The sequence below is a fragment of the Nannospalax galili genome, unplaced genomic scaffold (assembly GCF_000622305.1).
Source record: "Nannospalax galili isolate Female #2095 unplaced genomic scaffold, S.galili_v1.0 scaffold541, whole genome shotgun sequence".
NCBI classification, from domain to species: Eukaryota; Metazoa; Chordata; class Mammalia; order Rodentia; family Spalacidae; genus Nannospalax; species Nannospalax galili.
Genome location: NW_008345054.1, coordinates 1,478,133 through 1,490,540, shown reverse-complemented (window position 1 = coordinate 1,490,540; position 12,408 = coordinate 1,478,133). Strand labels below are relative to the sequence as shown.

General features: G+C 48.9%; 1 protein-coding gene across 3 annotated transcripts in view; it reads right to left on the bottom strand.

The window, feature by feature from the left end:
• The window catches only part of Fli1 (Fli-1 proto-oncogene, ETS transcription factor), a 133,179-nt gene that overhangs the window by 116,903 nt on the left and 3,868 nt on the right, over positions 1–12,408 (bottom strand). Inside the window, exon 1 of one of the 3 annotated variants that reach the window (XM_008841365.3) lies at positions 9,065–9,201. The exons of 1 other annotated variant lie outside the window; for it this stretch is intronic. Coding sequence is in view for 1 of the 2 variants with exons in the window: in XM_008841366.3 (XP_008839588.1) it covers positions 7,630–7,647 (18 nt within the window). In the remaining variant the exon portion in view is untranslated. Of the gene's footprint in view, positions 1–7,629; positions 7,923–9,064; positions 9,202–12,408 lie in introns of those variants that run through there. One more of the 3 variants, XM_008841366.3, reaches the window with a different exon arrangement.

Sequence of the window (12,408 nt, the reverse complement as noted above, 5' to 3'; positions counted from 1 at the left end):
TGAAAGTGCATTATGCCCTCTGTCTCTGACCCTAAGTCTCTGGGTCTGCAGTTTGATCAGATGAAATACCAGCATTGTAAATATAGGTAATTGGTCCAGCCAACCCACAAGTGACAGTCGCACTTATCTGAATTTCCATAGAAGTTTGATTTGAGTCTGGGGAAACAACCTTCCCTTTTAGCTCTTCTCTGCTGACTCATCCTCAAAAGGAGCTTAAGTTGTCACCTAGGATAGACCTTTCATTCTAAAAAGCTAGCTCATGGTGAGATTCACCAGAACACTGAGCAAAAATGCATATTTGAAAGAGCAAAAGAAATAATCACAGTTTAAATTTCTTTTTGTATTTTTAAAGATCAAATCCAGGGCCCAGTACATTTTAGACAAGTGCCCTTAGTTACATTCACAGCCCTTGACTTTTTTTGAAATAGGGTCTTGGCATGTGGCTCAGTCTGGCTTTGGAACCACTTTGTATCCCAGACTGTCCTTGAACCAGGGATCCCCCATCTTTACTTCCTGAGTGCTGGGAATGAAGGCATGTGCTCCCATACTTGGTAGATAATAACATGAAGAAACTGAATATATTCTTCTTCACTTGCTGCTTAGGCTTAGCAACCAGCCTTTTCCAGGCCTTTCTATTTGCCTGAACCCATCACTGGCTGTCTAGTCTGATGGCATATTAGAAGCTTCTGGTGGAGTTTATAATAAGTGATAGAGCCACTCCCATCTCCACCGACTGAGAAAGATGACAGCAATGAAGACAAATCCCCTGAGGGATTTGTATAGCTATGTACACCATCGTTCAGTTAAAAACATGGCTCTTCCTTTTTATATATTTTATAAGATCCAAATTCTTTTATTTTTATTTTTTTTGAGACAAAGACTCACTATGTAGTCCTGGCTAATCTGCAACTTGATAGGTAGGCCAGGCTGGCCTCGAACTCACAGAGATCCACCTGCTTCTGCTTCCCAAGTGCTTGGATTAATATTGTTTGCCTCCACACCTCATGGTTTAAGACCCAAATTCTGTTTGTTTGTGTTTTGGGTTTTTTTGAGACACAGTTTCCCTCTAGTCACAGCTGACCTGGAACTCACTGTATAAACCAGGCTGGACTCAATCTCACAGAGATCCACCTGCCTCTGCCTCCCAAGCTCCCAAGTGCTGGGATTTCCCAGAGATCTAAATTCTTTATCTCAGTATTTAAGGTCCCCTATAATCTGCTTCTGTCTAGTCTTTCCACTCATACCCAGGCTTTCACGTGTACTTCCTCTCCAAAGCCCTTGACCATATTGTCTTGGGACAGGTCCATTCATACCTCAAGGCTGACTTCCATACTCAGTAATGACAAGAAGCAGTGAGGCACCTGTGAAGAAGCAAGCATTTTGCAATCCGAAAGACTGAGCTTGGAGCCTAGCTCTGCCTCCTGTAATCTTGGGCAAGCTATGATCTATCTGAACTTTCATTCATTCCATGTGAAATGGAGATGAATGGTGACATTATGACCTCCTTTAGGTCTGTAGTGAGGATCAGACCCAAGGGAGCACAAGAAAGAGCTTTGCAAGTACTGAGCAACTATACAGATACCTGTTTTCATTAGGCCTGTCTCTGTCCAGTCAATTCAGATTACTCTTCCCTTGCTCAGGACTGTTGTGACACCCACATGCCTTGCTAGCACACACAGCTCATCTCCAGGCTGGGATCTTTAAGCAGTAGCCCTGTATTCTCTCCTTGTAGAACTTAGGTATCTGATTCTGACTTTGAGTAGCAGTCATGCAGTTGCATGACTAGTTATAGTTAGTCAGTTTATGGTGCCCACAAGGTTGAGGCTAGCAATGCCCATGAGGCCAGCTCACTTTGCACAAAAAAGGTTATTCCATAGATTGCCTCATTTTGTCATATTTAAAAGATACTAGTCCTAGGGATGACAGCGTACAGATGAATGGGGACTCTTTTTGTTACCTCTCAAGAAACAACCCCAAAGTGCATTACTAAGTGACACCACTTAGCAAAACCACTCCATTGATGAAGTGATATGTGAATGGCATGAACACTGTGCATATGAAAGCAACAGAACATGAAACAGGGTGCAGTCTTCCATAGAGGAAAATGCCTGCATAACTTTGATCACTAAAAAATCTATTATAGCCAGGCATATGATCCCAGGACCCAGAGGGTGAATACAAGAGGATCAGAAGTTCAAGATCATCCTCAGGTACATAGTATGAAGCTGTCCAAGGATACATGCCACTTTTTCCTCAAGACAAAACAGAAAAAGTGAGGTGATAGCTCAGTGGGTGAAGTGCTTGCTATACAAGCCTAAGGACCTGTGTTTGACTCCCCAGAATGCATGTAAAGCTAGACACAGTAGCACAAGTCTCTGATCCCAGGGCTTCTGCTATGAGATGGTGGGGGTGGTGGAGACAGGAGAATCCTTGGAAGCTGCTGGGCCAGCAGCTCAGTATGCACAGCAGCTAACAGCAGAGAAAGCCTATCTCAGACAAGGTGGAGGAGGAGAACCGAAACTTGAGGTAGTCCTCTGATCTCCACGTGTTTGTCATGGTACATACACACTCATGCATACACACGTACACACACATGCACATACCACATACATACACACATCATATATACACACAAGAAAAAACAATAAGATAAAAAGTACAGTCTTAACAGTTTTATATTGTTCAAAACAAAACAAAAACATTCTAAGTCAACATGGTGCAGGTAATTGTGTAAAACAAGAGAAGGGAGTGGACTTTCCATCTAAGTGAAGTTTGTCTAACCTGAAAGTCTATATAGCAAGCTTTAGACTGGCAAGACATTAGTTTGGGGATATTTTGTGAAGTTTGAGGTATAAAGGTCTGTCCATTAGAAATCCTGTCCAGCAGCTCACTAAAATAAACAGTATGCCAAGACCTCTCTTTTTTCTTGTTTCTTGGGAGACAATTAGGCCAATGCCACATTTCTAGTAAGAAAAAAAGTTTGGTTCAAACCAACATTTTTTTTTTTTAATTTTGGCCTTTCTGAGACATGGTCTCTCTGTAGCCACAACTGGCCTGGAACTCACTAGAGACCAGGCTGGCCTAGATCTCATAGAGATCCACCTGCCTCTGCCTCCTGAGTGCTGGGATCAAAGATGTGTGCCACCATACCCGCTTATAACCAATGCCAACTTAACTGTTTAACCCCAAATTGAAGAAGACTTTGAAAATTTAAATCTTATTTAATGGGGTTGTTACTGAAGACACCCCTTGCTTCACCGTTTGGCAAATGGATCTATAGGGTATGCCCTAATCCACCTGAAAGTGCTTTATTTAAAGAGGTAAACATTCAGTACACCTGCCCAGGATCAGTAGACTGGCCTGTTGGTTATTGAAATAATATGCTATACTTGAGGTGGTTCCTGAACTTAGTAACTTTGTTTACATTTTATAGAGTCAAAGCAGATTTATTTTGGAAAATAATTGTGTAAAAAACATATGAAAATTTAGAAATTGTTTTTTCTTTGAGTATAGAAATAATTCAAGACAGTATGAATGCACCTTTCATTAAATGGCAGAAGTGTAAGGTACCAGATTCTTCATGATATCTCTTTCAAGGTCTCCCCTACCCCCACTTTTGTGTGTCTCTTCAGGATTCTATAATTTATAATGATGTAACAAATGATGTCTTCACACTATAGTGGAAAGAACACTCCTCTATCCCGTAGGAACTTTGAATTCTCATTCTTTCCCTATAAGTAATCATGGGAATTCTATTTAACACCCTGGACCTTAGTTTTCCATCCAGAAAATGAGAAAGTCAAGCTAAATACTCTTCAAAGCTCTAAAGTTACAAACCTATAAATTTAAATTTGAATAGTAAAAGAAGCAGAGGAAAACTTGTAGGGGAAATAGTTCAAACACCACACACCATTTGGAAGTTACTTCAGAAAGCAATCTGTGTGGTCATGAGGACAGAGAGACAGTCTAGTTTTCCTGGAGTTCTTGTGAATCTAGGTGATATGGAGATGGAGCAGTGTGTGTGTGTGTGTGTGTGTGTGTGTGTGTGTGTGTTGGGGGGGGTATGACATGTCCTCCTGGAAGACAGAAGGGAAGACTGTTCCTATTGAGATGTGCTTCTTTCTTGACTTCTTCCTCAGACCTCCTCTCCAAGTTTCCCTGCCCTGAGAGCAGCAGTGTGCCCTCCAAGGCCTGTCTGGCACATGACTCTGGTTCACAGAGCCCAGCTATAGCCCCTGCTTTTCTCTTCTGTGTACCCATCATTTACTGTCTATATGGTGCATTACTTTTCCAAGGCAAAACAGGTGAAGGGGAAGGGAGAGCTCTGTTCAGTCCTCACTTCCTTAGCAGTGCTTGCTCTGATCCTCCCACCAGCTATGGCTCTGTCATTTTTCTGTGCCCTACTCTGCTTCATTGGTTCCTCAGAAATTGTACCACTACAACCTTAGTCTCTTTCTGTATGCATCTACCACCTTCCCTTCAAGTATTATTTTTTAATCCTCCATACATAAAGCAAAACCTTAGAACACAAGAAACACACCACAAATATCAATTGCATTAATGAAACATACATGACAATAAATCCATACTTGTATTCTAACAGACTTCTACAATGCTAATCCAAAGAGATCCAACTAATGTGTCTCCAGCTAAGGTACCAGATTTTATTTCAACCTTAGTGTGACCTACAGCAAGAGGTGCTTTGGATCTACTTTATAGATGAGAAAACTGAGACCCAAAGAGCTAAGAACCCCCGACCATGCACACAGCGGGGTGGCAGGGTGGGGGTGGGGGGAGTGGTTAGAAATGAGAATGAACTCAGGTTTTCTCCAAGTCCATTCTCTTTTTCCTTATTTCCCAGTTTCATGTGCCATGTCTACCTCTTCTCTGAGTGTTTCTCCATCTTGGGTGACACACTTCGAATTTATACTTTTTCACAGATGAAATCAATCAGATTCAAAGGAAGCCTGCCTAGAACTAAGATGCAGTTTTTGAAACCAGGTCATTTCTTCAAGCAGTATCACGTGCTTTTCAACACTGATAATATCATCACTGTGGGGAGCAGGGGTGTGGTAGGGTGTTGTTTAATATGGCAGGTTAAGTTGTCTGTACCAAAAGAAGAGCAAACAAACTTTGATATGCTCCACATGATTTCTTCCAAGAGATGTTCTTGAAAACAGTAGAGAACCTATTATTGAAGGGCAATGTGATTGGGGATTTAAAAGTGTTTCTGTAAGGAAATCCAAACTTCCCTAGCATCCTGAACCATATAGATCCTTGACATTGAGACCCACAGGCACTTCCAAATACACGTTTTGTGATTGAGGACAAGATACACAAGTACATAAAACAGTATCACAGATTCACTCAAAGTGCATGTCAGAAACACAATAGTGTAAGGTAATGTAGTCCCACTATGTTTCTTTAAAAGATCATGAAGTTCAGAAAGGCTTAACAGATTGTGCATTCTCACAGCACCTCTCTTCAAATTCAACATCTACATCAAGATCAGAATTAAATCATTGTGGAAGTGGGGTCTCGGAGCCCCAAAACCCAAAGGATACATGTGAACAGGAACCTGTGGCTTTTTACATAGCTAAAATGTCAAACTATACACCAAAGACTCAATCCTTCAGAACCTTGGCATAGTAAAGATAGGTTGAAAAGCTCCTGTGTGTGTGACTATGGAGTCAGGATACCTAGGTAAGAGACAGATGTCCATTGGAGTGAAGGGGCTTGTGAGCTCCTGCCACCAGCTCTCTCCCATCTTTGTCCTGAAGTGCCAGGTTCCTGGCCTAAGGCTGCTCTTGCTGCCAGCCATGCCCATCCCAATGTGTGCATAGAGCTAGGTTAGCACATCCTGGGTACACAGACCACAGCTTCCTCCCAGGCTTAGGGCCTGTGCTTAGAAGTCTGAACACTGCACCGACATTGCTTCACTTCTCCTTAGAGTGTCCGCATTAAACCTCTGGAGCCATATTTCCACCCTTCTGGATCAGGGGGGAGTTTGGGGGTGGGGGGCAACTGAAAGTACCCTGAATGGGGTATATGGAGGTTCTAGGAGGGACCATCTGGTTACTGAACCTGAGGATGTAGATACTTGCATGAACATACCAACAGGAAGCAGAGAAAGGGGTCAAAAAGTCCAGTGACCTCCACTAGCAGGTCTCTAGAGCTATCCTCTCACCTACCCACTCATGTCAAGTTTGAGGAACCCACGACTCTTAGAGACTCTTTTTAACCCATTACAATCAGTTATCTCATCTCCAGGTTTTCAAGTTCCTTCAGTTGGTGCCCTTTACCTAAGTCAGCGTATTTCAGAGAGAGGGAGAGAGAGAGAGAGAGATAGAGAGAGAGAGAGAGAGAGAGAGAGAGAGACTAACTTAGCAAATAAAAACTCTCTGACCCCACCCAGATGATAAAAATCTGTTGAATTCTCTAAGCCTAACATCTTAATCTTAGCTTTCTCTCACTCAGCCTTGGGTAGGAAGTTGATTCCTCTGGGTTCTGCGGGCCCTGCCAGTCCCCACCTCACCAGCCTGATGGTTTTTCCAGATCAACTCCTGTTTGGTCGCTGTATGGCAGCCTTGAAGCTAACGCCTGGTCCCATTCATTCTCCTAGTTTCTCTAAGGCCAGTCACGTTAGGGGGTGTCCCTCTTCCCTGCTCCGGGCCCCACTTCCCCCTTTCAGAGGGAACAGCCAGCCCTTCTGAAGTTGTGACACGGAACCCAAACTCACCAGTCTTCTGGGCTGCACTTTGCAACCTAGACCTAGGCGGGACTGCGCGGATAGGGGTGGGATCCTAAATAGACTTGGTACCAGCCACCACAGAGGGATGATTCTGGAGGACTCTAATTCTAAATGAGGGGACAGCTCCGGGAATCCTTCCTCTGAAACTGGCCCTCCGAAGAGCTTGCGAGGGCTGGGGTGCAGGGGAGCGGCGCGGACCTGGGCTGTGGAAGGATGTTCCCAGCGGGAGAAGTGGCGAGGCCGGCCCGTTAGCTCCGGGTAGCTGGAGTCGGCCAAGCCGGGTTGCAGAGAGGGAAGAGAAACCAGTCTGGCTGACATGTAAACAGGAGCTTCCAATTGGAAGCGCCGGCTCCGGCAAACCCCCAGATACACTCTTTTGCACCCCTAATCCTCTAACTCGCCTCGGGGCCCACCAGGCAGGGACTGACCCGAGCGGGTGGCGGATGCTGCCCCAGCTCGCACGGCTCCCGGCCTCCGGCAGAGGAAGCTAGCCGCCAGGCGAGTGCCCCGCGCAGGCCGGGGCGTCCCGGGTGCGGGGTGGGAAGAGCCGACCCGCCGACGTCCCGCCCTTGACTCGGGTCCGCGCTGCGGGTCCCCAAGTTTCAGCCGCCGCGTTCCGCGGCCCCGGCGGCGGCGCGGAGGGAGGGGGCCGGCTCCACTAGCGCGCAAGGGGTGCGAGGAAGATCGCCCTCGGCGGGGAGGCTGGCCGGCCCCCGCGGAAAGTGGGACTCGCCTCCGGAGCGCCGGAGGAGACTGCGCGAAGCCGGGGCGCGGAAGGAAGGGAAAGCGGCCACGTCTTCCGGGACCCAGCCGCCAGGCGCCCAGCCCTCCCGCCGCCCCCGCTGGCCTCGCCCCGCGCCCACTGCCCTGCCGCTTACCTTAATAGTCCCGTCCATTTGGCCAAGTCTGCAGCCGAGCCCCCCAATATTCCACACATTGACCCGGTTACAGCCTGACCTCGCAGCCCCTCCAGATTAGCCCGGCGCGGTCTCCCAGGCGCCCTGGGCCCTTCCTGAGTGCCCCCTGCGAGCGCCCTGCCCTCACTCCCCTGTGCACGTTTGTTGTTGTAGCGGATCGAAAAAGAGACAGTTAACCGGATGAAACTTTTTTTCAGCTAATTTTGGGAAGTGACTTCACTTTGCGATCGGAGAGGAAGTCCTATCTCTCTCTCTCTCTCTCTCTCTCTCTCTCTCTCTCTCTCCTCGCGCTCTCCTCTCCCTTTTGCTCTCTCTAGTCTTCCCTCCCCCCACACCCCCCTCTTCCTCTTTTAGCCCAGCTTTTCGCATCACTCGCTATATAAATATACGCGGAGATGCCCAGATACATTCATGCGCCGCGCACACAGGATACTTGCTCCTGGGAGATAAGAGCTGGCCAGGAACAATGACGGGGTCCACGCCCAGTGTCCGCGCCCTGATTCCTGCCGTCTGCAAAGCGCCCCCCCCCCATCACCTTCTCCCCAAATCCAAAGCCAAACGCTTCTGGCCTTTTTCCTTTTCCCCGGGCCGTTGGCCGAAGGTGGCTCTCCTGACTCATTCACTTTCCGTTTCTTCCCACAGATACGTTCATTAATGCTTTTTCCAGCCGGATTCAGACTTTTTGGGGATGGGAGGACGGCGGGATAGTTTGCTAGGACTGGGGTAACCTGGCGCCGACTGCCGGAGAAGATTCGGACGCAGACCAAGGCAAATCCACCATTAAAAAATGCATCCGAAGGGACTTTTCTCATCCCGGCCCTGTGCGCCCAGATGCGCAGGACTCCCGGAGCGGCTGGACGCGGATTCTAAGACTAGAAGACCTGGGCTGTCTGGGCTGCGACTCCAGACCGGGTGCATTGTTCGGAGAGGGGTGCTTTAGCATTGGCTTGCCTTGACTCCCGGCTCCCGGCGCCTGCAGAGGAGGTGGCCCCGCGGCAACCTAGGCCACCTACCCACGCCTTCTTGGGTTAAAGCCTCTCACTTTTCTGAACCCGACAACCCAGCTTCTGCTTTGTAGCCAGGGTCGCCGCTCCAATTCCATTCAGGTCTCCAAGGAATTGACCCTACGGGGGACGTGCCCTCCACACTAGTCCACAAGCTCCAGAATCGCAACATGCGGCGGCTCAGTACAGACCAGACCTCTCCCCAGTGAGACCCAAGGGTCAGTGCTTGGGGCTGTCATCACCACCCAGCGGCGGGGCCCCTTCGCCCTCCCTGCTCTCTCTGAGATCCCCGGGTCCCCTGAGGAACTCCCTAGCGCTCAAGTTAGAGTAGCCTTTGGGGTCCCCGAGCGCTCCGCCTGGCTCCCTTCTCCCCGACCTCCAAATCAGGTTACCTTGTCCACGCTCTCCAGATCACGCTTTGGACTTTCTCACTTTTATTTAAGAGTCCTCCCGGGGAAAAAGAGGGAAAAAAAATCCAGAGGAGATCCGAGTAAATTGGAAAGAAAAAAAAAAAATTCAAAAGGGTGTCCACGGCAGCGAAAAAGGTGACTTATTAATTTTATTTCTTCGCTCTCCAGATCACGCTTTGGACTTTCTCACTTTTATTTAAGAGTCCTCCCGGGGAAAAAGAGGGAAAAAAAATCCAGAGGAGATCCGAGTAAATTGGAAAGAAAAAAAAAAAATTCAAAAGGGTGTCCACGGCAGCGAAAAAGGTGACTTATTAATTCTTTATTTCTTCAGGAGCAATCGAGCTCGGTCTCCTCCCTCCCTCCCTCCCCCCTCCCCCTCTCGAAATTAGTCTCATCAATTCAGCTCCAATTTGGGGTTCGAATACAGACACGGATCTGAACGTGACTAGACCAGGAGTGGCGGTGCAGCCTGCCGGCAATTGAGACTCCGTATACTGTGGGGGGTGGGGTGGGGGCCGGGCCCACTCCCCCCCTCCTGTCTGCTTCTCAATCCAGGGGTCTGCTCCAGGGCTCCCCTGGGACCACCACATCTGGTTACCGCTAGCGGGGTCAGTCCCCCCCCCCTTTGCCTGGGGCCACCAGTTCTGGAGTTCAATTAAAAGAAATCAGGCTTAACCCTTTCCTGCCCGTGGCTGGGCCGCTCGCCCTCTTGCTCTTCCCCCTAGCATTTCCACATGCTTTCCAGAGAGGAAAGAGGTTAAAGGGAAAGGAAGAATGAATTACATCCTTTCAAACCCCAAATTGTTTCCTTTTCAGCCCAGACTCTACAGACCTTCAAACAAGAACAGAGCTTTCAGGAGAGTGCACCCCAACCATACTGTATCTCTTTCTGCTAGAAAAGTCTGCCACTTCTCCACTGACAGCCCCCCTTCCAGGTGCTGGACAGTCACCAGAGGCCATTTACAGCCACCCACACGTGTTGACTACCCCAACCCCCCCTTGAAGGTACTTTGTAGCAACATGATCACCGGGTTTCTCTTTTCAACTTCTGTGGATCTGGCAAATGACATTTGTCCTCACTGATCATAGTCACTGGATCATCTCCAATAACCCTTAACTTCACTGAGCCCAATCCTCTGCCACTGGAGGTGTTCAACATGAATCCAGATCAAATAAAAGACTTCTTGTCACAACTAGGGAACTGAATGGCACTATTTCTTCTGACAAAACTCACACTATGGCAATCTCACAATTTCGGATTTGGGGGTGGTGGTGGTATGGTAGATTGGCATAGTCACCACCCTATGCACAGACACAGGCATCTTGGCTACTTTCTGACTTATGGGGTGGACACTAACACAGCAGTCTTTTGCTGTGTACCACTAGCCCCTCCGTCAGGTGCTACTGTCCATTCACAGGGGTCTGTACCCAGAAGACCTTCCCTAATTTTGAGGAAATCTCATCTGTGTGGGAACATCAGATGGAGAAATTTGCCTTCTTATATAACTCTGGGTTTGGTGCCACTCTATTGCTGCTGGTTCTTTTTTAAACCCTGAAAGGGGAGGGGGGTAGCCCTAACCAAACACAACAGTAAACAAGTCTGCCCTGTTTAATGTGGTTACCACCAGACATCTGGAAAGATGGTTTGATCCTGGCAGCTCACATTGTTTTCATGAGCAGCCAAAGAGAATATTTTGAATGTTTGCATTGAGACAAATTGATAGAGAGCCTGCGGTGAGGCCTGCAACAAATGAAAAGTGTCTAGTGTTGGGAGAGGGGAGGTCCCTCCCCGCCTCTCACTCCTCACTCTCCTCACCCTCTTCCTTCTCCTCTCCTTTTCTGGCTCTCTCCTACTCCCCTCTTCCCTGTCTACAGTCTGGCTCAGAATGGCAGCCCCTGCCCACACACTGGTTGGCACACACCCTTTTTCCTGGCTCACCATAGCCAGTCCAGCTTCACTCTTTCCCAGACTGGGCAGGACTGGGGACCAGGATCTTGTATAGGTACTTTCAATGCTGTTCCACCAGCTCACTCCAGACTTTCGAATCAGGGGATATTCAGTCAAAAAGGCCAGGCCAGACTTTTTTTTAAAAAAACTACCAACTGAGAAAAAAAAAAAATCTAACAATAAAATAGACCTCCACGTATTTCTAAGTTGTATAGAAGGCATTCACAGATGGGCATGCGCATATTCAAGAAACCTTTGAATTTGGGACATTTTCATTAAAACTTGTATGAGACGAGCTTCACAGCATCCACACTTGACAACATTTTCAAAGATGCGGAAGTCCCGCTTCCCCAGGGAGGGGAACGGCGGGCGAAACGTGTCTTGGCTCGCTCAATGTCAGCCCTTTGACCGGGTCAAGACTTTCCAGACGCAGCTTCTCGGGCTCCTTTGGTCCCAGCCTAGGTCGGAGTGGAAGGACGCGACAACCGGAGCCCGATCCCTGGGGTGCCTCTGGACCCGGGTACAGCTCGGTCACTTGAAACTCCTAAAGATGCCAGGTCTGTCTGGCAGAGCGTCTCCAGCCGAGCGGTCCCCCAGCGTCCGCTCTCCCCGACCCCACCCGCTAGACCCGAGGGTATCTAGCTGGCAAAGGGGGAGGGGAGAGAGGGCTGGAGGAGGGGGAGGGGGTAGGAGTGGGCGGGCGAGCGCCAAAACTCCAGACTGCACAACTGCAGCTTCAAGTGTCTGGCCTCTCGCTCGAGGCCATAATTAATTTGAGATTTATTTTTATTGGAGAACTCGAGTCTCGTCTGACCTTAGCCAAACAAGGCAGCTTGAGCCGCCCCTGGATGCGCTTGAATGCCGGGGAATATTTCTGCAGGAAGGCTCTGCAGGCGCGCCTGCTTTGAATTTGTTGCTCAGACTTCATCCACTCACAGACTCAAGGAAGATTTAGAGCCTCTGTTCGCTCTGCCCGCTCCCCACGCTCGTTCTTGCCATAGAGCCGAGCGGGTTCAAAACGCTACGTGGGAGGCCGCAGTGCCGGCAGAGCCGCGCGGGGGGCCAGGCCGGGAGGGTCTCGAGCCCCGAGGCAACTGGAGGCCGGACCCCCCAGACCACTAGGCGTCGTTGAGGAAACCCCAAGGGAATCGGAGGCTGACCAGAGAGCGCAGGCTGACAGGAGGTGGAGACCAGCCGGGTGTCGCGACCCTCACCCAGTGGTGGCGCCGTGATGGGGACTTCGAAGGTCGTGGGTGGGTTCAGCTTCTGTAATCTCAGGCAGCCCCACCTCCCAGCGGCCCCTCACAATATTTATCGCAAAGACGGACCAGTGTCCTTGAAGAGCTTCAGGACCTGCGCACCAGATACCACTTAGGGT